We start from the raw sequence: 25,507 nt of genomic DNA, 5'->3' as shown, positions 1-25,507 counted from the left end.
ATGTACAACAAATTTTTACACGTCAAATACATGGATTGGAAAACAAGCTGATAGCTTTTGTAAATTCCTTTCCAATAAACAAATTTACAACTATAAATGTACAAGGTTACGGTCAGTATGGTATTAATAAACATTGTAACGAGATAATTCAATTTATGCGTTGAATAAATTTTCAGGAGTTGTGAAGTTGTTTGGGGTAAAGCGTCTTGAGAAATAACCTAAGTATACTGACTCTTTTAAATGTGTGTATATGTCACGTTACTAATATCAAATAAAAATTTAATGTAAGAAATGAGTTAGAACAATAAAATCAATAGAAAAGAAAAGAAAAGAAAAGAAAGGAGGGGCTAAAACAGCTCTAGACACCAGTCCAAAATACGAATACCACAAATCCGGCTATGTCATTAACCGAATCGTTTAGAAGAAGATATAAAGCTTTGCTCTTTTAGAAACACCTGACTGCTTTGGTCGAACGTGAGGTGCTCATCTCCATAAAGGAGATTGTTAACTGTATTAGTACATGGGAGATTGCCAAGGCTTTCTTGTCTATGCATGGTGTAAAGAGGACACTGGAGCAAGAAATGAGAAACAGTCTCAGGGTCTCCGCATCTGCAGAGAGCTGATCTCAGTAATGTTTTTCCTGTGTAGGTCAAAAATTAAAGAGGTACACCCAAGACGTAGACGAGTATGTAATATTTGGTTTTTACGTGTTCCAAATTAACACTCTTTAAAGGATAACATTTCGTCCAAGAGTTCGAAAAAAAGAACTATAAACGTGTTAGATCTTTCTCCAAGGAAAATATTTTATAACTAACGGATTAAAAACTGCCGTAACCCAGAATATAAATGTAAATCTTAACTGCAAGCCTAAAAGGGAATTGTTTTTCATTATTGATCTCGTAGCAAATATGTCTTTAAGCATTAGATTTTGTTTCTCTCATTTCAAATGCGGAAAATGTTTAAAAAAAAGACAAATTCACTGTACTATTTACTCTATTTTCTATTTTCAATGATATGAAAACCTTCTTTGTATCAAGACAAGACGGAACTTACGCTTTCGACCTAGAAAGAGTAAAAAGTGCTTTTGGAATATTAATATGTCCTTTATCGGATGACCTGATAAAAGCACAAGAATGCTTCATCGAGTTTGTAGATTATTGCTGAACTTCTAAATCAAAAGTTGATACAAATATAACTCAATTGTCTTTTTATCAAGATAAAATGTTTCTTTTACCAAAAGTAACTAACCTACCGAAACATTTAAAATATCATAAAGCTTAGGTATATTTTAACAAAATGCGAAAGTAAATAATAATAACAGCAAGTAAGAAATAACCTTAAAAGTTAAAAACGTTTTTGTTATATAAAAGGATAACTATTGTCATTTGCCGAAAAGCAATATACAAGTAACAATTAATATAGAAAAAAGTATAACCTTAGCAAACCACTCAGTGGTGTATTCGCCACTTACTGCTACTTCTATGTTATTATCATTGCCCTCTTTGTATTAATGTGTACATGTATTCATTCGCTTTGTACGTGTATACATTTAAATCCATATTTCCATCTTGGGTCTGTATGTGCAGCTGATTTCTTTGAATGCAGTTTTCTTGTTTGTCCTTGTTTATTTAAAAAATAACAGGAACCCTGATTCATTTTATGAAACAATGTTTTGTCTTCCTAACTCAAGTCCGCCTTGGCAAGGGTTAACAGGATGTTCAGCGGTATTTGAAATTACCACATCATTTACATTTAAAAGACAATCATACGCTTAGAATAAGGCCGGACAGACAGTTGAGCAAACTAGTGAACATTTCAATGGAGATCCTAAAATGGTGGGTTGAAAACGTTTTAACTTTGCGTGTTCCACATTTTACATCCACATCTGTTTTCTTTATATTTTTGATTATTTGATTCCACTCAAAACATTAAAGAAATGTAGAAATTGTCCCAAATATTATCTTGATCACGGAAAAATTAATCGGAGATGTTCAAATATTTAAGACAACCTATCTGATAAAAGAGATTATATTTAAATATAGAACTACTGTAGCGCAAAATTTAAAATCAACCAAATCGCTACAGATACATTAGTACAGTACTATCATGTTACATACAAACATTTATGTTTAGAGTTAATTTATCTGGACATATCAACCTAAGCGCATAGACTATTATGTTAATGTTTTGCTTTTTTTTTCGAAACGAGCTCATTTTCAAAACTATTAATTTAGATGATTGAAGTGTACCTGAATACCATAAGCTACTTTTCATGATCTTCGTGGACTTATTTCTGATAAAACAAATTGTTTGAGTATGGATTTTCATCAAGGGAAGTAAACAATAAGGACAAAAGTCCAACAGGAACACTCACAGGAACACTCACATTCAAAGAACGCAGCCACCCATACAGTGTTCCACAGGAAAATATGTGTATTTTTAACTGTATACACGTACACTGAACGTATGTACACCGAAACACAAACGAACGCATTTATAACAAAGAAGTAATAAATATACACAAAAATATGCATGCAGAAGGAACACACCACTGGCGCCAGATCAGAAAGAAAATGCCTCTGTACATGTTATACCCTACCCCTAGGTATTCTATAAGAACCATGGTCATGAACGGGAAAATATACTAACCCGTTTCAATCGTAAATTTCTCAACTTAAACGCGCAGTTCGGTGTATGGATACCTAGTATATTGAACAAGCGATAATTTATCTTCCATCGTGCACCAGTCACCTTGTCTCAATATTCCATATTGCTGAGATTATCAACATATTTTATGCTTTCGTCAACGTTACAGAAAAAAACTTGCTTGACCTTCCCTAATGAACATCCGGTCTTTTAAGATAAGAAGTATTGAAGAAATTGACCGGTACACAATGGAAGATAAATCACCACGTGTTTGATATCCATAGTACACATTTACCGAACTGCGTGTTTTAAGTATGAAATGCGCGATTGAAACGGGTTAGTAAATTTTCCCCTTCATGACCATGGTTCTTATAGAATACCTAGGGGTAAGGTATAACATGTACAGAGGCATTTTCTTTCTGTTCTGGTGCCAGTGGAACACACAAACTAATTACGCACAACTGTCTAAGATGCGCACTTTTGACATACTTACAGGTTGAGTACAAATATCGACACAGGTTCAACCAGCTACCTCTGTAAAATTATACAAATATATTAAACATGTAATCGCAGTACACAAAAATACAAATGACGTATATGCACAATTTAGGTTTATAACCTTTAAACTATCATCTTGCACTCAATAAAATGTATTTGTATTCTCAACATTACATATTCCATATTACAAACGGTACTACATTGTAGTTAACATAGCTAAATGACGAGTTAACTGAAGTCTTAAGCAAATATCTACCATTAAAACTGAAAAACAAAACCAGATTCACATTACTCATTTGTGTTCTTAAATACCCTAGCTGTCAACGCAGCTCTGCACCATTTCTGCAATTTAACCTACTTTCCAATGGCATTCTGATTAACACACCGCTACATCTATACACCATATTTAATACATAACATATGCATTTAACATTGAATATATATATCAAATGTAATAGTTCTAGAATCAAAAGAAAACATTGTCGTACTTCAACATGAAATTACAAAAAAAAAAATAATTATTACAGGCAAATAGAGGTATATGTTCACGTACTTCTATGTTTCTTTGTAATTCTAACACAACTAAATTTATTTTTCCGTTCACGTCACAGCGTCAACAGCATAGCGGCGCGCTAGAACAGAAAACCACACAAAGCAAGCATATATTTGATGATGTAGACAATAATCCTTGATATCGTGTTCGAATCGAAATACGGTGATTTTTTTCTCTTTAATAGAATCACTGCTTGTCGCTCATATTCTTATTATACTTTTCCTGGTCTTTTCGTGATACAATCCTTCGCGCCTGAACTCAAAAACAATGCTTCTATTCAACAACAAATTACAGTTGGTGATAAATTTCGTAAGCAAAATGTTGTACTATTTCACATGTATCCTTTGATTTGAAATAATTAGACATCTAATTTCTGAGAAAGGTTAATATATGCTTTAAATCAAACATCGGATATAATAATGTCACAGCTTCATTGATAGACACGAGTTGCAATTTGCAATTTAATCGGATATAATTATATTACATTTTTTTGATAGACATGATGTAAAGTTTAATGAGTGATTTGTTATTACAAAGACACATATATATATACGCTAGTATACAAATCAATAATGATAATGATAATTCTAGGACAATCTTCTTAAGGTTGAACGATCCTTTGAAAGCATTCAAGTACAAACCACTGCTGTGTGCATGGTTTAATTATCTATTGTCTCTGCCACCATCTTCATGGCACAAGCTTTATCCGACTGATTGAAGATGTACTTGTTCCATACAGAATTGTATGTGAAATGTATGGATGTTCTAGCGGCAACATTCGCCCAGTTTAGAAAACGGAGTATTTCATCACCAGTTGGAACTGTCATTAAACTACTAAATTTATCTACCCAGGAACGACTTTCTTCCACTTTGAGTAATATCATCTTCCAATGACGTTCTCCTGAAACATAAATTTAAGAAAACCTGAAAATCGAACCCATTTATTTAAACGCGAGAAAGAAATACTGATTAGCTGCAGTGTTGGAGATGAAAACAGTTCTAAGTTGTAAAAGTTCACTTGAATAATACCCTTGCGTAATCAGAAAAAAGGTACAAACTATGTAGTGGTTACGTATAGAATTAGACAAATACAAACCTACCGGCAGAGACAGATTTCACTTTGTTACAAAGTAACTATAATCACCGCTTTGCATCAGTTTAGTCAATAAGTCACAGATCTGAAGATTTATACATAGGTTGTTTCAATTAAGTTTAGACCAAGTGACAAACATTTCCAAACGGTAAAAAGTAGCGGTTATCTCTGGTAGACTAAGAGATCATTGCAATTCTCCTTCATACAGACAATTGAATAAAACATATGGGAAACTTTCCGGAACTGTAAATTATCTTTTTCACAAATGAGGCCAGCCTACTTTTCCAAAGGACAGACCTGTGTCTAGAACAGATTTCTAAGTCCTTCAAATAATCAAAAATGATTTTACAAAATTAATGTGAAATTATTAAAGTTTTGTTTATATAAATAACAGAAATTTTAATATTTAATTCAAAAGCCCGCCCGCTTAGCTCAGTAGGGAGTGCGTTGGTCTACAGATCGCGGGGTCGCGAGTTCGATCCTCGGGCGGGGCGTATGTTCTCCGTGACAATTTGATAAGACATTGTGTCTGAAATCATTCCTCCTCCACCTCTGATAATTCATTTGGGGAAGTAGGCAGTTACGTGCGGAGAACAGGTAAGTACTGGTACAGAATCCAGGAACACTGGTTAGGTTAAATTGTCGCCGTTACATGACTGAAATACTGTTGAAAAACAGCGTTAAACTCAAAACAAACAAACAAACAAAATTTAATTCAAAGCTGTTTTCCACACAGAATGACAATCCTTGCCTTAGACCAGTCTTTACAAGCAGAGATATTTATTAGTTTCGTACTTATCTTGAAATTACACAACTGAGTGAAAAATGGAAACAGTTTTAGATACAATATCATACCATTTTGCACAACAAAAAGGATTTAGGATATATTCATATGTTTACCATTTAAAACTGCTTCATATGTTTTTGTCAGCTTACTTAGGGTAAAAAATAACTTTTAACAAGCCGATAATAAAATGAAATACCAGTTAGTATTTTATAGTGAAGATAATACAGCTTTGCTTATATCAAATAACACCATAGAACAGGTTTTGTAATACAAGACAGGTAGGATCAGTAAAGGTAAAATTATATTGGTCTCTATTTCCTATGCCTACTGTTTCGACATGATGTGTTTCACATAAAATGAAACATTTTCTATCAAAGAAGATTTAAAAGACGTAATGTATCGAAGATGTCTCCAGTACAACAGCATTGCTTTCTCCCAACTTCTTTGCAGGGATAAGGACATGATAAATCGATAAACGTAAAAGTAATGTCCCTCATATTTACAAGTACCGCACGTACACTTAGATACCTTGCCACCTGTGTTCACCTGTCTACCTGTGATCAGAAATATCAGTGCTATATGAATGTAAATCTGATCATTGTTAACTGACAATAAAGTATTTATCTACTGAAAGAATCTAACGGATTAACTTGTTTACTGATACGTAGTGCACAGTGCTTAAATGAAAGGAACAGTATATTACATTTCAAACTGAATGTGTCATACAAAAATACAAAATATATCTATATATACTATTGAGTGAGAACAGTTTTCAAATGTCTTTTCATACTCCGTCTTCCAATAATTCTAAAAAGAGAGTATTAAGCTCACAAGACTTTGATAACGACTTAAAAAAGAATAAAACATACGCAGATATTGTTATGAGTCCACCACCTTCAACAGAATGCAAAGGAGTATCCACTGTGCCCAGTCGGGAGGCCGCCGCCAAAGGTGACTCCTCCCGGTTGGGCACGGCGGATCTCTCGTCTCAATAGGTACAGACTTAGATGAAAAGAACACAAAAACCCCCCCAACCACAGCAGGCCTTGCTAACAATTCCGGGGAAAAAATGGAAACCTCAAATCCCTCATCTCAACTTTCAAGGTCAGATTGAAAATTTTGGTTCGCCGAATGTAAGGTGTTCTGACAAATAAACAAAAAAATAAAATTCTCAACATCCCAAATTGGGAAACTTAAAAAAGAAAATGCAAACCCTTTCGAAATCGTTTAAAAGTCTAGAGTACGCTAGACGTCATGAACAATACTCACGAAGAAAAAAATGCGTATATCTGGGTGCCAGAAACTGGGGGACGAAAACACCGACACTTTGTGGTGAACATGGTAGTGACATGGGGGCAGCATTTCTTTGAAGACATAGACGAAAGTCACAGGGTGGGAAAACCAAAAAAATTTCACTAAACCAAGAGACATTATGTAAATTTTTATACCGTTTTGGGGCAAAATGTTTTCTCCGGCGGTCTGTTAAGGAAAAAGGGGCCCCCCGGGGGGTATATTATAAGACCTCCAGGGAAAACGCGTTTGCTTTTGTTCCAGTTAGGGGCTGGTGGTTCCAGACATTTGATTGGAGCAGGGTCTGCCGACGGGAACATTTTAGGAAAGACAAAAAGTCAAAAGTGCACCCTTCAGTCCGAAGACCAACTTGACCTTTCTTGATTTACCAGCCAAGATCGAAAGACTGGCTATACTTCGCAGAAAACACTAACTCATTTTATTAATTAAAATGTAACAGTCCAAAAGTGCATTTTACTTTTTTAAACGACAAAAGGCTACAGTAGAAATCTTTTATTTTATATGAAACCACACGTTAAAACTTTATAAAAAGGTGTTATTTTAAATTTTGCGATTTGACTTTTTCCGGTTTTAAAAATTAAAAAAAAAAAAAAAAAAAAAAAAAAAAAAAACAACAGAATTTTCTTGCCATTGTTTACATTTTCTATATATTTTGCGAATTTAGCATCTTTCCTTGTTTAAAATTTATTTTCAAAAAGTAAAAAACAAGTTTACACAGTATTAAAACTGAAACAATAAACGTTTATCCATAAAAGTTAATCGGTTCGTGCCCAAAAACTCTGTCAGACAGCCGAAACTCGTGAATTTTCGTGAGTAACGTTTCTAAAAATAGTCGACAAATTTCCAATATTAAAACATATATACAGTTCATGTTAAAAAATATAGAGCAAAAATTTCCCAGTTTTTGAAAAAAATTTTTGGGGAATATAAATGCGTTTTGGCTTGCTTTTTTCGGGCACGACAAGTCAATATTTTACACATTATAAACGATGCGAGTTTCTTTGCAGGAATTTTAAATTATATTTGTATTTTTGCTTGGGTCTCAACCCGTTTATAAAATTAATGCAATGTGACTATATGTGCATATATGTAGATTTTTTGTGTACCATGTCTATATTTCTCTTAATGGGTGTTATTCTCTCCGTGATATTTCTAAAAAATTGATATTTACAGCTTTGTAATACAAAAACTTTTGGTCATTTTTTTGTATAAAATACATATATAATGTTATACTTAGTAAATATTTGTGTACCTGGTCTATATTTATCTAACGGGCGTAATATTTCCGTAAACTTCTTTAAATATTGTATTAACATTAGGAAAATAAAAGTCACAAAATCTTTTAATTTATTTGTAGAGCTTATGTGTTAATGTATGAAATGTTGGTACACTGCATGCTCTATTTCTCTTTTTAGGCTGTTATTTTCCCCTTACTATTTCCAAATAGTAAATAATACATGCGTTCAATTCAACGAAAAAAACTTAAAGGGCATTTTTTTATGTAATAAATAATATTTAAATGTGTATATATGTTTGTACAATTTGTGTTCACGTGTTTTTAAATTTTTCGTAAAAGGCTGTTAATCTCCGTGACTTTTTTTAAATAGTTGATATTAACACTTATGTAAAATTTAAAAACAAAATATAACTTTTGATCATTTTTCAAAACCCGTTCACTAGTGAATTCTTCAAACTTTTACTCAACCATTCCTCTTCATAGAAATGTTTTTTCGTTTTTGTTCAGTTTTAGTTATTTTTTTTTTTTTTGTTTTCCTGCTTGTTTTTTATTTTTTTTTTTTGTCCGCTTATACAATTTTCTTGTCTACGGTGAATACTATTATGTTGTTGTACTGTTTCCCTTCATCTTTGGGCGATATCTCAAGTGATCACTGACATATTACCCAAGGGAATGTTTAAACCCCTATGAGCGGCCATAGGGGATTTTACGGAAAGTTCAAAACTTTTTAAGAAAGAAAAAATGTACATGCACTTTTTTTGCTCTGACTTGCTAATTATTTTTTTTACATCTTGATTACTTGTTAAGAAAAATTATGTCCTTTTTGCATATTTTTTTCTAAAAAAATTTGCATTTTGTTATTTATCTGACTAATTTTCGGAAGTTGAACAAAATCCAGGCCTCAAAAATAATGAAAAAAAAAATCCCAGTTTTATCTATCCTTCACTTAAATTAAAAATCTTTAAGAAATAAAATTGAATTTATACAAGATAACCCCTTGATTTCGACATACTCTGCTTCCAAGGACCCATCTTAGACATTGTTGAAAATAAAAAATGTTTATTAAGGTTTTAACAACGTTTGTTCGTCGAGATTCATGCCACTCAAATGGAATTTTATACGGTTCTGAAAAAAAAAGTATTTGCCGAAAAATAGAATTTGAAAATCCTTCAGTAGATGCTTTTGGTTTTTGAGTTAAAATTTGGATTAGTCTTTTTTACTGTGCCGGGTTTTCCGACCCCCAAATAACCTGTAGCATTTTGGAACGATTTGCGGAATGCTAAAAGCTTTAGAAAAAATGAAAACTTAATTGTCGTTTGGGGATATAAAAGAAGATCAGTTTAAACTAATTTCCACTTAAAAAAAGATCATCTTTTATATAATCTGAAATGTAGTCACAAATCCCACACGGGTCACGGCGACCCACTACATTAAGATCCCAAATTTTAGTTTTCTGATGATTTTTGTGTCTAACAGTGACGTTTTTCAGTTCCGACAATATCATGATCATAAAGGACTTGGCATTTTTCAAAACCCCGTTTTTTGTCAAAAGTCCCAAAAAAAGGAAAATAGGTTTCAATTTTGAGCCGACTTTTAGTCCCTAAAAACTTATTGCAAAAGCTGTTGGTCGTTTTTAAAATCTATTAACGTTAATGAGGGGCAGTTTTTTTTTCTGAAAAAAAATATTAGATTTTATGAAAAAGTTTTATAAAATAAAGAATCACTATCAAACCCTACGCAAACCCTGGGATGATTAAAAAATAAATGTATTCTCGCCGTGTAACAAAAAACCCTTGCAATTTTTTTTCCATAATACAAAACCCTTGGAAAACTTATAAAAAAATTTAAAAAACAAAGTAAAAAAAATTTAAAAAAACATGCCCGAGAAAAAAATTTTATTGAATTTTGGGGGAACCCCCTTTTCGATTTGAAAACAAACAATCAAAAACAATTTTTGGAAGCTTTGGGGGTAGTTTTCTTAAAAATAAAAATTTTTTTAGAGTTATCCCCCCTTTGAAAAATTGTAAAACTGCGGACAGAAAGTCCCCCTTCTCTGACTCTGAAAAAATAATTGTCCTAAAAGAATATTTGCATCAATATCACACCTTGATGACGTTGATGAAGTGCCATCGCTATCCCCGATATACAGATGTAGTTTATCTATTATAGAAATACATGATCAGAAATTCAGAACATAATTAAAATCTTAGATATTAATAAAGCGGTCGGTGAAGGCCTAATTAGTCATAAAGTATTGAAAAATATTTGAAAAACAATTTCCAACCTTTTGTACATTATTAAATTGGTCTTTGTCAGAATGTGTTTTTCCTGAAATTTGGAAATCAGCAATGTAATGCCACTTTTTAAGAAAGGAATAAAAACTGACTTCTAATTATCGTCCTATTTCACTTTTAAGTTGTCTAGGAAAACTTATGGAAAAAATTCTACACAACACATGTATAACCATTGGTAGCTATAATCTTATTTACTTAAACAACCCGGCTTTTTGAAAGGACATTCTACGGTTTATCAATTATAAGATATGTCCATCAAATTGTTAAATCTCTAGTACCAAAACTTATACTTGTATTGTATTTGTGACATCTCAAAGGGCCCTTTGATAGAGTTTGGCACAAAGGTCTCCTTTATAAATCAACTAAATGGTATCAAAGGAATTTGTTAAAATGGACCAAGAGTTATCTTGGGAAACAGAAACCAGAAAGTTTTTGTTGGGCTCTTCTTTATCAAACCCTCACGTCAATGGGGGGTCCCCCAAGGTCGCCCTTTGGCCCCCCTTTTTTTCTAGTATATTTTAATGACAAGGGGAAATTTGTTTGTATTGAGTCTTTTTGCGGTGACACTTCTTTAGCATGTACTACATTTCTTGACGACTTAAAGGAAATTGTTAACCATGATCTTGCCATGATAAATGCATGGTCTAAAAAATGGTTGTAATTTTAATCCGAAAAAAACAGAAGCATGTTTTTTACTTTACAACAAATATCAACAAAACCATTTTTGAAAATTTATAACGTACCTGAAAGTTTGTTGAACGACAAAAAAAACCCTTGGTTTAACACTAAGTTCAAAGGAAAATGGCATACCACATTGACCAAAAACTACATAGCTTAAAAATTGTTAGGTATGATGAAAAAATTAAGTAATCTAAAAACAACTCTTTACAAATATATATATCTTTTTAAGACCTGTTTTAGAATATATTCGTAGTGGGGGACGGCTGTACTCAGTAAAAAAAAAGAAAACTAAAAAAAATTCCATGAAGCAGCCCGTATTGTAAGGATTTCCCCGGTCTGCTAAATTCAAAATTTATATCGGAAATTAACTGGCTCTCACTATCTGAAGACTTATATAAAAAATTTTTTAATACTTTTAGAATTCGCAAGGGTGATGCCCCCGAGTTTTGAAAAATATTTTTCCAAACTTGTCAAAAATTCTACCATTACAACTTAAGAAAGCTAAAAAATTTTAAAAACCCTCAGTCGAAAAACTCAGATTTTTTAATTCCTTTGTGCCTTTCTTTTGATATTTGGAAAAAATTTGGCCCGTTTAAGAGCCACTAACACCTTTTTCAAGTTTTAAAAAATTGTTAAAAAATACCGTTTTTCCAACACAGAAAACCCAAAAAAGGGATTGTAGGGGGAAAAAAATTTCTATAAATTTATGCAAGGGGTTAGAAAGCGTGAGTAATTTGAATTTTATTTATTTTGCAACCCCTCGTCCAGGACTCAAACTGTTTTTGTGGAAAGATATTTTAAAACGTTTAAAATTTTTTTTTCACTTTTACGATATATACAAATCAAAGGATTAAAAAATTTTTTACGACTAAGGCAATTTCATCCCCTTTAAAAAACCCAAAATTCTTTTAGTTGGTAATTCCGAATTGTATATGAAGACAACTGCAAAATTTCGCTCGCAACATTTCATAAAATAACCCAAAAGCTTTTTGGGCCCCCCCATAAGCAGGCAATATTATTCAATTTTTTTTCATATAAAATTAATAAGTTTATTATTGACAAGACCCCGTTGTTTCTTTTTTTTTGTTCTGTTCCCAAATGTAGTCTGTTAATGCAATTGGGAAATTTTATTTCTTTTTTTTTACTCTTATATCTTTTGTACACTGACTTCACAAAAAGTTTGTCTTATAAATCACATGTACTCGTTTTCCCCTTTTTTAAAAAAATTTTTTCCCCCAATGTAGTAATGTTAATGCAAATTTTAATTCATCATTTTTCTCTTACATTACTATACATTGCACTAATCACAAATGTGATTGCTTTTTAAGTAACATGTCTTGTACCTAACTTATTTCAACTCTTTTTTTTTTTTTCCATTTTTTTGTGTTTATATTGTAAATTTTTTATTTTCCCAAAATGTACCTGATTTTGTCATTGTGTAAATTAAATATTAAAAATTTGCATTAGGGAAGACCCCTTTCTAAAATTGCGGAACTTGTGGGTCGACCTTTTGCCTATTATATGTCAATTGACTAGTTATCGTTTATTATGTATTTTGGCAATAAAAATTTTAAACAAAAACCCCAGGGGGTCGTGGGGATTTTTTCTTTTAGTAGAATGTAAATAAACAAACAGTAGCATTCTCACTTAAAGGGAATGATTTTATAAAGTCAGTCAGTAGTTGACTTGTATAACATTTATAGAACTAACCCGTTGTGCTTTGAAATGTCACAGAAGGGCTTCTTAAACATTATAACATAATTAAGGCGAATTGCATTTAAACATATTTACGTGTTAATTATAACATATTTCAGTAAGTGATGAATCTGGATATAAATGAACTGGTTTGAGGTGTCCTTTTGGATCCTTATTGATAAATAATTAAATGAATACAGATTATACAGGTGTGGGAACCGAACTCACGACGAAAATTAAATGACGGATCGCGTTTCCGCTAGGATAACGAGGAATTAGCCTTTGCAACGGAAATTTTGTATATGGACTGTTTAAGCCCTAATTAAGATACATGTACGACAAATTCTGTAAATAAGAATTTAAGAATTTATCAGTATTATCAAACTGCATTTTTTCAGTAGATATTGAGAAAGTTATAATGAAAATAATATACTTAAGTTATTATTATTATTATTATAATAGCTCATTTTTCAGTCAGGTGGACACAGTTAATAAACTCCAATTTATCTCAAGTACTAAAATGTTGAAGAAAATTTAAGCATATTATATCATTGCCCGGAACTGCTTTAAGGTGCTGCACTGTATTTTGAAATGTAAACAAGCAAACTAATAACATAATATTAAGTCCATACGCTATCGTTTCCAGTGCAAACACTGATCTCGTTGGCCTAGCGGTAACAGTCTCAGTAACTTTCTTGCAGTGAGTTCGATCCTATACCCATTTACAACTGTATTTGATTTCCTATTTTTCAAAAAGGTAAAACGAAGAAACTCAAGCTAGTTGAACAACGTTTTTTTATTAACAGAAAATGAACGCACGTAATTTTGTTTGATTATATATACATCGCCTTAACTATGGCGTGACGTTTTTGTACTTTAAAATAAAGCACCGGCCATGTTTCAATACTGATTCTTTTAAAGATACCTCCGATTCTATACGAAAATAAGAACAAAACAATAAATTAGAAACAGAGAAAAAAAATCTTACACAGAGCATATAAAGCAATATACGTTTTGTACATACTGCTAAAGATAAAAACGCCATAACACGCTGCGGTACGTATAGCAAAGCTTGTACAAACAGAAGCAAACAGAATTATAGAGCATAATTTTATCATTTCAATATCAACCCCAGAACTTTAGTTAACTGTTAGATGAAAAATGTTACTGGAATGTAGCTACACGTGTAAAACTTACTGGATAATTGGTCAATCTTATAAATGATAAACATTTTATATCTTACTTATTTTATATTCATTTCGTCCTTTAACATGAAAACTCATCTTTGTCCTTAAAAATGATAATAATGATATTCACTTTCGTAACAGTATTTTTATCTAAGGTCCAGTCCAAAAAACAAATGTTCTGTAAGAAAATTTACTTGACCTATAAAGAAAGAGAAAATTGCATGGCAAGCGTCATTTTATTTGATGTGCAACGAAAATGGAAGTATTTTTAAATTACTTTCTAAACGAATTTATATTACATATTCCTTCAGACCTAATATCATATACGCATATACATATATGTATCACATACAGCTTTCAAAAGTAGAACAGTCACTCTTGGATAATTTTCTAATATATATAAATCAAAGAGGGTAATACTTTTATGTTCTAATGAGCATACAAAAAGAATAAAAATCGTTAGGTACAGTCATGGTGTCTTAATTGATAAATTTCAAATGAAAAGAAGTCTGCTTCGTCCCCAGTCCCTCACTCACATGGTCACACAATAACTACTCCCTCGCTCCCTCACGTAGGTCATTTTGCTGTGTAGCAGTAATTCTGTCAAAAATGTGCTTCCGCAGTGTAGCGTAGTCGAAAAGATCCCTAATAAATGGAGCTTTTTTCAGTTTAGCGCATTTGCGCGTAATCCTGGGAACAAAAAAAATTGGCAATTTTTAACTTACGGAATGTATTTTACAAAGATATTAGAAAGAAATATATACCAAAAAAATATTCTATCAGACCAAACATGTTTAAACTGTTGGAACTGTTGAGCTCTGAAAATAACAAAGTCTTAAAAAAATTATGTAGTTTTATTGAAAAGGCGCTGAAAATGAGAACAGTTAAGCTTGTCAGCATTTTAGTTCTAATTTAGTGTCAATGTCTGTTATCATACCATGAGGTAAAAGTATGATAGTTCACCTCGTTAGACAGATCATTACTAGATTGGTTTATATGATTGACAAATTAGATAGATATGTTGTATTTTTTGTTTACGTATTGCAATTTAACATTCTGTAAAATTAAACTGTATTTGTGTGTGTAAATAATATATTTTGACCTTGTATAATACTATCAAATGTGTTTGTATAGAATAAGAGCCATTCAGGCTCATTTCTAAAATGAATAAAGTATATGTTCTGTTCTGTTCATGAAATAAGATACCTTTCATTAATGGTTTATTTTTTGTTTTTGTTTTTATTTTTATTTTTTTTAATTACCCCAAAACGAAAGTATGGTGTTTATTCTGCGGATCGCTTTCTGAAATGCGGCAATATGAGGGTACTTATCTTCAGTTGACTTGTATTCCACTGCATACTTATCAACACCCTTTTTTCTTTTTCGTTTTTCTTAAAGCAAACGCATGAATGTCTTGTTGGAAATAGGTCTATCACGGAGTGAAAAACTAGGAACTGTATCAAAAAGGACCTGAAGCAGCTGAATTGTATTTTAAATTTCTTTCATTGGTATATAACCTAGATTAATGTATGTTTTGATATACTTATCTTTATATATCATTCCATTGTAGTATATTTCGTTTGCTAATATAAAATTCGAAAAAGTTCGTACACAGCTTAGTGTCCGAATCTAATTACAGCCGTCCATTTTTTAGTGTTTCTTTTTTTCGCTCTATTTTTCCCGAATAAATTCGCAAATTGTGTATTATTTACTGCGGTAATAATAATAGATATAAATGAATATACGTAACAAATAATGAAAAGCAACACTCAATCGACCATTCAATCCATCCGTGTGTCTATTTGCAGTCGAATAGCCGATGAGTATGCAAGAATTCATGACCAGCCGGTAATTATTTACTCGATCTTTCATTTAGTAAGCCTGAAAGATTTGTTCCTTCAGTATGTCCGTTTATCTGTCTGTTTTACTAGAGATTATGTCGGTCAGTATCTATACGTAGTTGATTTTCAAATGTTATGAATTTTGTCAATGATTACTCTATCTTACTGATGTTTACACAAATGAAGTGTGAGTTCAATCGTTCAGTATTTCATTCTATCTCCATCTTATTAAAAATTTAAAAGTGAAACAATGCTTCAAACTTAATCATTTTAATAATGCCAGACGTACTATACTTCAGCAGTAAAATAAATAATGATAAGCATAGGGGAAAAAATAATAAACATGTACTCGAATTCTATGGCCTCAAACTGCGGTGTTTTAGTCATCACATTCTCTCTAAAAGATATTAAGCGATATCGCAAAGTTACTATGGCGATCAGCAAATTAATTAAGGCGGTATGACGATATGGCAATGCACTAATTTATCGATGCGGTGTGTGCAGTTACGACGATGATACGTTAAGTTACGATTGAAAAACATCGCGTCCCCATCGTAACTTTCCGTATCGCCACTATCGCAAAATATCTTGTAAGAGAGAATGCGAACGGGACACTGTACTCAAACAAATACAAATACTTAGTATTTCACATGTGTGATTCCGCCAGAGTTCTGTTAACTAGTAATTGTTTGTCATAAAAAAGACATGACCATCTTCTTTGGACTTTCAGATGCCGGATACCCAATCCCCCACCCCCACCCCACCCTTGTCTGAGCAGTGCGGAGAGGCGAGAGTGGTATCGCCAAAAGAAAAAAAAACACAAACACAAACATGTACACTTAAACAAAAACAAGAACGCTAGATGCAGAACTGTGACTAGTATCGGATGTGAAGTTTCAAGGTTTTCAGCACAAATATAAAATATAAAAAGCTGATTTGACATTTTGATGCTTTACATGTATTTTGAATAGATATAAATAAATCATCAGACTTAGATACCGAACTATGTTTTTCCTGCTTGTAATGCGCGGTCTTTAATAAAAAACAAAATTTAATCGATAACGCTGTTAGTTATTAATTTATTATGATAGTGCACACAATGTCTGTACGCATATAGATCTATTTAAGTATGTCCTAAGCACTGAGATTATTAAACTTTGTTTCTTTTTACATTTTATTTCATTTTGAGCACGAAACATTTTTCATTTGTAGTGTCGCACATGATGTGAATAAAAAAGGTGTTATTTGAACAGTACTTAAGCTGGTTGTAGGGAACTGGTTATAAACAATTTCTTTATGAAATAATAAGTTCCCAATCGTTGTTTAACGTAGGATAACACGTGTTTTGATTTCTTATGCATAAGAATATATGAGCCGCGCGACGAGAAAAACAAACATAGTGCGTTTGCGACCAGCATGGATCCAGACGAGCATCAGGATCCATTCTGTTCGCTAACAGTTTCTCTAATTCCAATAGACTTTGAAAGCGAAGAGTATGGATCCCGACCAGACTGAGCGGAGGTGCAGGCTGGTCTGGATCCATGCTGGTTGCAAACGCACTATGCTGGTTTTCTCATGGCACAGCTCATACTGAGTGATATATTGTTTCGCGTAAGAAGGAAAAATCTGGTTATTCTATGATAAATCACACTTGCAAATTTGTTATTTCGATTCTAACAAGACATACTAGTATGAACAGTGTTAGAAAAGAAATGGTAACTACGTTTTACGACCGTGCTACGCACCTGGATCAGATGACGTCACTGCACGCGCAGGATTATCGCAAAATAACCGTTGTCTGATTTTCTTGTATTTGTGGGGTTATTTGTTGGTCGTTTTAGAATTAATTTTTCGGTGTTGTTTTAATCAAAAGTCAGAGTATAAAACTGAATTTAGCATGAAAAAAGTGCTAAATCCACAGGACCTGTTATATTCTTAAATGCATAATGTAATTTTCTAAAATTAACTGCTTTACGATTTAATGAAAATATTTTTTTTTCAAATATTCTCGTGCGACAGCCCTGCCTCTTTGTAGGTTATAATCGTCCTGATCACTGTTGATGCTAGGTTTGTTAACGTCCGGAGGATGATATAAATGTTTGCGATCAACACGGTACAACATGATAAAATTAATTGCAGTCTAAAATGCGTATATATTTAATTTGAAGAAACGGGCGGTAATAATTAATGATAAAAAACAACACTGATTATAACAACAACAATGTGTTCAAAGCAACAGTTGTAAATTAAGATACCATTAAAGAATATGCAGAGTTATCTCAACGCATTTTTGCTATTTATTTTCTCAATTAGTAAGTGGACGTCAAATTGACGTCAAAATGACGTTACGCATTTGTGCAAAATAGCGTGCGACGTACGACATATAAACACTTCAAAAAACATATTTCGACTCGTGAACACTAAACACGGTAGTTTAATTCATGGCATCATACACTAATTTTGTATATGTTAATTTTGTGTAAGTGTGCTTTGAAAAACATACCTCGTAAAAAGCAATTGACAAAATCAGTGAAATGTTCGGTTCATTAAAATGTGTGTATTTCGTAATTTACTGCCCGAAATTGTCAATTCTTGTAATTCTGTGGTACTTACTTTCAAAGCGCAGTTCGCTAAGGTCGCTCATGTCAGAAATTATGACAACCGTGTATACATCAGCGTTGGTTTGAAAAGGCTGGATGAATTTGGAACGTATTCCAACAGCAGCAAGATCTGACTGTATTGAAGCCTTGAGGGACGCAACAGCCTTGTATGGATTTGGAACGAGAATATTCACAAATGGAGTGACTGTTCGACGTGATACTGAAAATGTAAATAACAACACATCTATTATTACTTGCTGTCGAAAAATGTGTTGGTATCGTACAATGTATGTAGTTACACTTAGTCGAAATTTTAGATAAAATGCGAATTAGAGAATCATTTATCGTATTAATCTTTGGTGAACGTTAATTATACAAGCATTGTATAACTATTTAAATTTGTAATGCTCAAGGGCTTTAAAGGTTTCATGTCGGTCACAAGAAGAGAAGATTTCTGACGACCTGCGGTAATGAATTTGAGAAGAGTTCATCTTATTACTGCAAGAGACAGCTTGAGAATATAGTAAAACTACATTCGTTGTTTAACATTAAAATTTTGATTGTTTTTGGTTTTAAGTTATTTAACAGGCGTGAACTAAATTTTCCATAAAGACCCTCAGCTAATTTTATGTTTTAGCATTATTTTTCAAATTGTCAGACTTCAAAAATAATGAATCTCTTCGTGTGACAATCATCTTCAGGCGTGATGACTGTCTAATTTATGTTTTTTTAACGGAAATGTCAAAACATACCATAAAAATCACATTTTAATGTTTCACTCCAGACAGTGCCACTAGTTAAGTGTCGCATCTGGTGTTTCCTTAATGAAATATTTTTCGATCTGCACTGAAACAAAATTTCCTATGTATATTTACATAAAATCTATCTTAGAATATATAATAGATTATATTAAAGATTCTAATGCACTCACCCTTCAAGTGTCCCATAGCTTCAACGTGCTTTACATATGCTTCAAGGCTCGGATTTAGCGTATAGTCTATTCTTTCCAATGGTTTACCAAAGAGCTCAGTTCTGCAGTCTTTTCTTTGGGACATATGTCGTTCTGCAAGCTTCAAATTAATGAACAGTGTAGCATTATCACCATATCCGGCATGCGTAAATTTTCCGAGCTGTGTCTCAGCATCATTTAGCATCTGATCAACCCTCTTAATATCGTGATTCATATCATCTGTTATGGCCTTGCATCTTTTTTCGACTTCTGCAATGGAAGATCTTTCTACTTCTTTGATTTTTTTCATCAATTTTTCATTGAACTGCTGTATTTCATTGACTATTTTGTCACGTTGCTGGTTCAACTGTGTCAAGAATGCAGATTGCTTGGATTTAAGGACTCGTAGATCCCTTGTAACTTCATTTAGATTTAACTTCATTGTATCTGTGTCTTTTCCCCGCAGCAGAGTTTTGGCGATTGTTGGTATATATTCCACTCCCGTGCATGACCTGAAATTTTACCACTAACCGTGAACTCAACACAGGTGGTCGCAACTACATATTATCAACGTTTCCATGTCAATGTTTCCAACTAAGACACTTACATATATACGAAAAATACATATTTTTTGTATTCATTTTACAACACTATCTTTAAGTCAATTTTGCAAATAATTATTGGAAGTCTGGCGAAATCTGACGACATTTTGTGTGCACTACCACATTATGGTGATATAAATTCATTTTAAGTTTCAGGGTTCTAGGTAAAAATATTTTTAAAAAGATATGCAGCAGATATTGCCATTTTTACAGTACCTTATGTAGTTAACAATAGAATAGTAAGGGCCATAACCCCGATGTTACTCGGGCAATCTGATTGAGAAACTGGACGGGCCGCATTTCCCTATAGTGATGAACATGTGTATGAAGTTTTAATTGAATATTCCAAATCACATCCTACATATGACTCCGGACGCACAGACGAACGGAAGGTCTTACGGACGGAAAACGCCAAACTATATCCCTCCGTCTTCGGCGAGGGATAAAACATGTCTACAATAAAAAAGCTGCTATAAACTTAATAATTCGTTGACAATCTACATAATTCACAATGTCTGTGTTTTGTAAAGAGGACATAAACGTATTTGTAGACAGGGATGAAAAGACAATTTTAAAAACCTTAATTGATACCGAAATGAACTTTATCAAATTTTACGATGGAAATAGTATACTGCTTGACTCAGAGTTTGTGAAATGCAGCTTCTGACATTATGTTGCGAATAATATTAATTTAGTATCATCAATCAAACACTTTTTACAGTGCTTTCAAATAGATAAAAACTACCGATATTAATTAGTGTCACGCAAAGGAAGAAGGACGTGTTTAAAATAAAATTATATCTATTTACAATTCTTCAAGCTATAACAGCCATGTTGTTGTATATTAAAATTGTCAATCTATACTGGGAAGATAGATCGTTTTATAATGGTTTAATAAAATAGTCTAAACTAAATATTTTATATTGTTCACATTGTTCAAAGAAAGGTAGAAAACGCAGTAAAAAATGATAGGGACTCTAAGAGAGTATTTATTTGTACAGCGCTGTTGCATATAGCTTTAATGTTAAGTTCACTTTTGAATCTGAAACCCATTTAGTAAAGGTCTACAGTAAACAAAATATCAAAAGGAGAGCCAAATCGATTTAGGAAATCGTATACTTTTATTCACTCAATACCTCAATCCATTTAAATTTTGTTCAATCATTACTGATTATATAAATCAAAAATACATTTGAAAATCTTTTTCAGATATTTATTTTGTTTGTTTGTTTTGGGTTTAACGCCGTTTTTCAAAAGTATTTCAGTCATGTAACGGCGGGCAGTTAACCTAACCAGTTTTCCTGGATTCTGTACCAGTACAAACCTGTTCTCCGCAAGTAACTGCCAACTTCCCCACATGAATGATCAGAGGTGGAGGACTAATGATTTCAGACACAATGTCGTTTATCAAATAGTCACGGAGAACATACGCCCCGCCCGAGGATCGAACTCGCGACCCCGCGATCTGTAGACCAACGCTCTTACCTACTGAGCTAAGCGGGCGGGCTTTCAGATATTTATTATTACATTTTCAATTATCGCTTACAATTCATCAAGTGAAACAACTATGCGATTTATTAACATATACCAAATACCTTCTTTTTTTAATGAGAAATGGTTTTTAGAATAAAACATATTTTCTATCGTGGATAATATCACATAATTTTTAATACTTTTGTTTAAATGGTTTTGTTTGGAACAATATATAATCGTATCTCATAAAATAGAAGAAGTGGAAACTCCACAGGTCGCTCAACACAACAAAAACGAAAATGTTGCAGGCTCGGTTTGATTGAGCCTGTTCATGGACGGTAGTGGAAATGCATGCTACCGTCCACGCCCTCTAGCCCCGGGTTGAGCAGAACTCAACATTTACACATGCTAAAAGTACAAAAAACAATTTAGAGACATCCGCAGATATGTTCATACGGCGGTGCACATGGACTTTGGGATATCTTTTGTAACATAGAAGGATCATTGACGGTATATAAATCACGATGTATTTCATTGTCATTTTCTAAAATATATAAAATGTTTTTGCAATGTTATAAAGATACAATATAACATTTTTTTCCAATACAAAACATGTTTCTATTAAAATAACCGAAGCGGTTGTGTATGACTTAAAAGTAAACATGCTCCTGCTGTTACAATTAGAAAGACATTATAACAAAATCTCTTAATTTTGTATTTAAAAAAAAACGAAATATGACAATTTAAAAAGAGATTTGCTGCAAATATCCATGAATTGTCTGCCCCTGACAAGAGGAGTTTCAAAATGTCACTGTTCCAGGTCCATTCGACATTACTTTCAACGGTTTTAACATGTTTGTACTGATAGTTAGTATCTTCTCAATTGTTCAGAATCAAATTACTTATAAGTGTAGCTGTATGAAATATGATCGCAATTTCAAAGTATTATACATTGACATTCGTGAAACATTCATTGCAGCTTTCATAAATATTTTGTTTGTGTTTTATTTGAAACATTTAGATATTTGTATCTATTCTTTTGCAATGCAGTCTGATGCATATAGCGATTTAGCTTACCTTTTCTCAACTGAAACGTTAATGATAATGAAATTAAAAAGCACAAAAAAGAGTTAGAATCTCTTCCTGATTATCTTGAAGATCGCTACATTGTCCTAGCTAATGGATGATCATTTCACTACGAATGAAACCCATTCAACAAAAAAGAATCACAGCTGGCATAATGTAAAGCTATAATACCTTACGTTCTAAGCTTGTTTAACAAAATGTAAAATAGAAACAAACGTTAAGAATTCTCTTTTTTGTCTATTAATCAAATATTTAAAACTATATTGACGTTGTAAGAAATTTTACCTATGTTTCACTGCGATACAAACAGTACAACACACTTCATCATGCAGCTCACAGTACATTTCTATCACTTTTCCGTGATGGTACTCGCACACATCTGTTGATGATACAGGCGGAGTTGATTCAGGTCCACGTTTGTGTAATTGTTTGGTCTTCGTTGCCGTTACATCCAGTATGGTGTGATTCTTGATGAACTTGCTGTGAAAATCCAAACATCTCTGACAATAAAATGTTTGACATTCGTCGCACTGGAACAATGCCTCAGTATTCTTACAGTCTTCAGAGCAAGGAAAACATGGGAAGTCATGTATAGAGTCCGACGCTTTCGCTGCTGTCGCCATTTTGTTTTATCCACATTACAAGAGAACGATTATTAAAATGATATTTAAAACCAAATCGCTTTAAATATACACTGCGTGTAAATAGGTAAATCGATACTGAAATCATGACCTGCTATATCTCATGACACTGGTACATCGTGCATAATCCTTACAAACAAAGTTTAAAAAGTATATTTTTTAATTGAATAGAATTATCTGTATAGCAGAAGAATAAAACTGGATTTTAGATAGTTTCTTTGTTTGATCGTTAAGAGTTAACAGTTGAATTTTGCTTAAGCCAGTGCCAGAGGGCGTTTCATTACCCCTAATTAACAATTAGACTAAGAGTCAAACTTAATTTGCTAGTTTAACAGATTTTAGTAACGCCATTATACTAAAGTTTTCATGTAACTACCGGGTAACTACTGGGTGGTCGTTTGCACTTTGCATTCTTTTGGAGCTTACACCAAGTCCTAGGAAGTAACTGACAGTTCTTATACGAGACAAAGAAGCCGACGAATGCCTTATGTAAGTTTTCTCTTCAGGTTTCAAACAAATTAATTTGTCGTAACCGACGGAGTCCAACTTATTACCTCTTGACTGGTATATTTGTGCGTTATTTGTTATTCTACAAAAGTGTCCTCCCTGTAAGGTACGGAGGGAAACATTTGTTCATTCTCCTGCATTTGAAAGTTAAAAACCTGTAATATTGTCTAAACTATATCGGTTCTACTTGAAACCAACACAACGTTTCTAGATTTACTTTTACAGTTCAAATTACATGCAAACGTAAAAGAATTGAACTATATGAAAACAAAAGTTTGAAATAGAAAGGAAGCCTTGTATTATACTAACAAAGACCTTTAATACAGGTTCAATGACTATTCTTTCTAACTGACGGCGTCGTGGATGCAATCTTGACTTGCATGATAAAATGATAAAGGGTTTGCCTAGATGTATTATATTACTGTTGAACTAGAATATGACATAACTGCTCACAATTTACATAACGATAGTAACAGTAAAGTTAAGTTATTTGAATATCTAACGATGACAAAACATACGAGATTGCAATGTAGGTATAAATTTGCCTAACTCATGGTTTCCGGGTAATAACTCATGAAAGGCTTGACAGATTTAAATACATTTTGGTACACAGGTGTAACATCATAAACTACAGGTCAAGTTCGAATTTGCCTGCAAACCACCATTTCTGTCGTAGTTGTTGCCCCTTTCTAAATAAAATTTCCAAAACTCATGCTTTCCGGACTCATGAAAATGTTGACAGATTTAAATAATGTTTGATATACAGATGTAACATCATCAAATATATGACAAGTTCGACTTTGACATTGGCTACACACCACAGATTTTTCACATAGTTATCAACCATGGCCACGACTAGTTTTTTACGGTTGTCAAGACACTTTCTTTTAAACTAATGGCCGGATTTGATGAAATTTCTCCATGGCCACGGCTAATTTTTACGATTGTCCAAGCGCTTTCTTTTGAAATAATTGCCGTATTAATCAATAACTTACAACCTGAAATATTTTGTATGCTATTAAAACAAAACATTTACATAGTTAACTGTATAATAACTGAATTAATTTTCTAATTATAACACTCTTTTACAAACACTCGTTTCAGTTGTTTCACCTTTAAGTTAAAAACTTTAATTGAACCTTCTTGTGGCCATTTCTTTCTTATGGTTGCCATACTTGTGTAACAAGGCCGTATTGATGGGTTATTTTTCGTCACTCCTGTGACAGTTCTAGTTTAAGAAAAACTCCTATGCTGATAAAGGATATTCAAGAAACCGTGGTGCCCCATAAGTGCCGTTTCCGCATATTTTAAACTGGAAACAACTAAAGCAAGATACTATTACTTTTCAACATGATGCTAATATCGTGATTTCGATGTCTCGAGTCATAATATGATGTTGAATATGTCCAGGGTAGAGTCCCTTGCACGATAGTCTTGTACAATACATAAAAACACCAAAACAATCTTCAATATTAAAGTAAATATTAACGTGTTATATTCTGAAATACCGACCTTGTTTTCCTATGTGTATCCTATGAACAGATGCATCTTTGAATTCATTACGAGATGTAACTATATTTTTCCATTCATAAAATGAGAAAGCATGCAGTTAATTGTAGTGTTTATAGAGATAATTGAATACAAAATGAACAAAGCTACCTCACAATTGTAAAAAGAGAACCATTGTGCAACATTTGACAACGTTTATAATTTGAAAGAGCAAGGTGAAACATTAACACTGTCGAAATAGTATCAAAATAGTATCAAAATCAAATATCAAAATAGTATCAAAATAGTATCAAAATCGGACTACAAAATTAATAAAA

General features: G+C 32.7%; 1 protein-coding gene across 1 annotated transcript; it reads right to left on the bottom strand.

Annotated features, from left to right (window-relative positions):
• Positions 1-23,161, bottom strand: LOC128556908 (uncharacterized). The gene is made up of 4 exons (XM_053542820.1): positions 22,819-23,161; positions 19,355-19,884; positions 18,437-18,643; positions 1-4,598 (listed from the first exon to the last, which is right to left on the bottom strand). The coding sequence occupies exons 1-4, from the start codon at positions 23,154-23,156 to the stop codon at positions 4,357-4,359; spliced, it is 1,317 nt and encodes a 438-aa protein (XP_053398795.1). The 5' UTR covers positions 23,157-23,161; the 3' UTR covers positions 1-4,356.
• Positions 23,162-25,507: the final 2,346 nt, after the last annotated feature.

The sequence above is a fragment of the Mercenaria mercenaria genome, chromosome 5 (genome assembly GCF_021730395.1).
Source record: "Mercenaria mercenaria strain notata chromosome 5, MADL_Memer_1, whole genome shotgun sequence".
Lineage (NCBI taxonomy): Eukaryota > Metazoa > Mollusca > Bivalvia > Venerida > Veneridae > Mercenaria > Mercenaria mercenaria.
The sequence above is the reverse complement of the archived record's forward strand: the minus strand, read 5'-3'. Positions and strand labels throughout refer to the sequence as shown.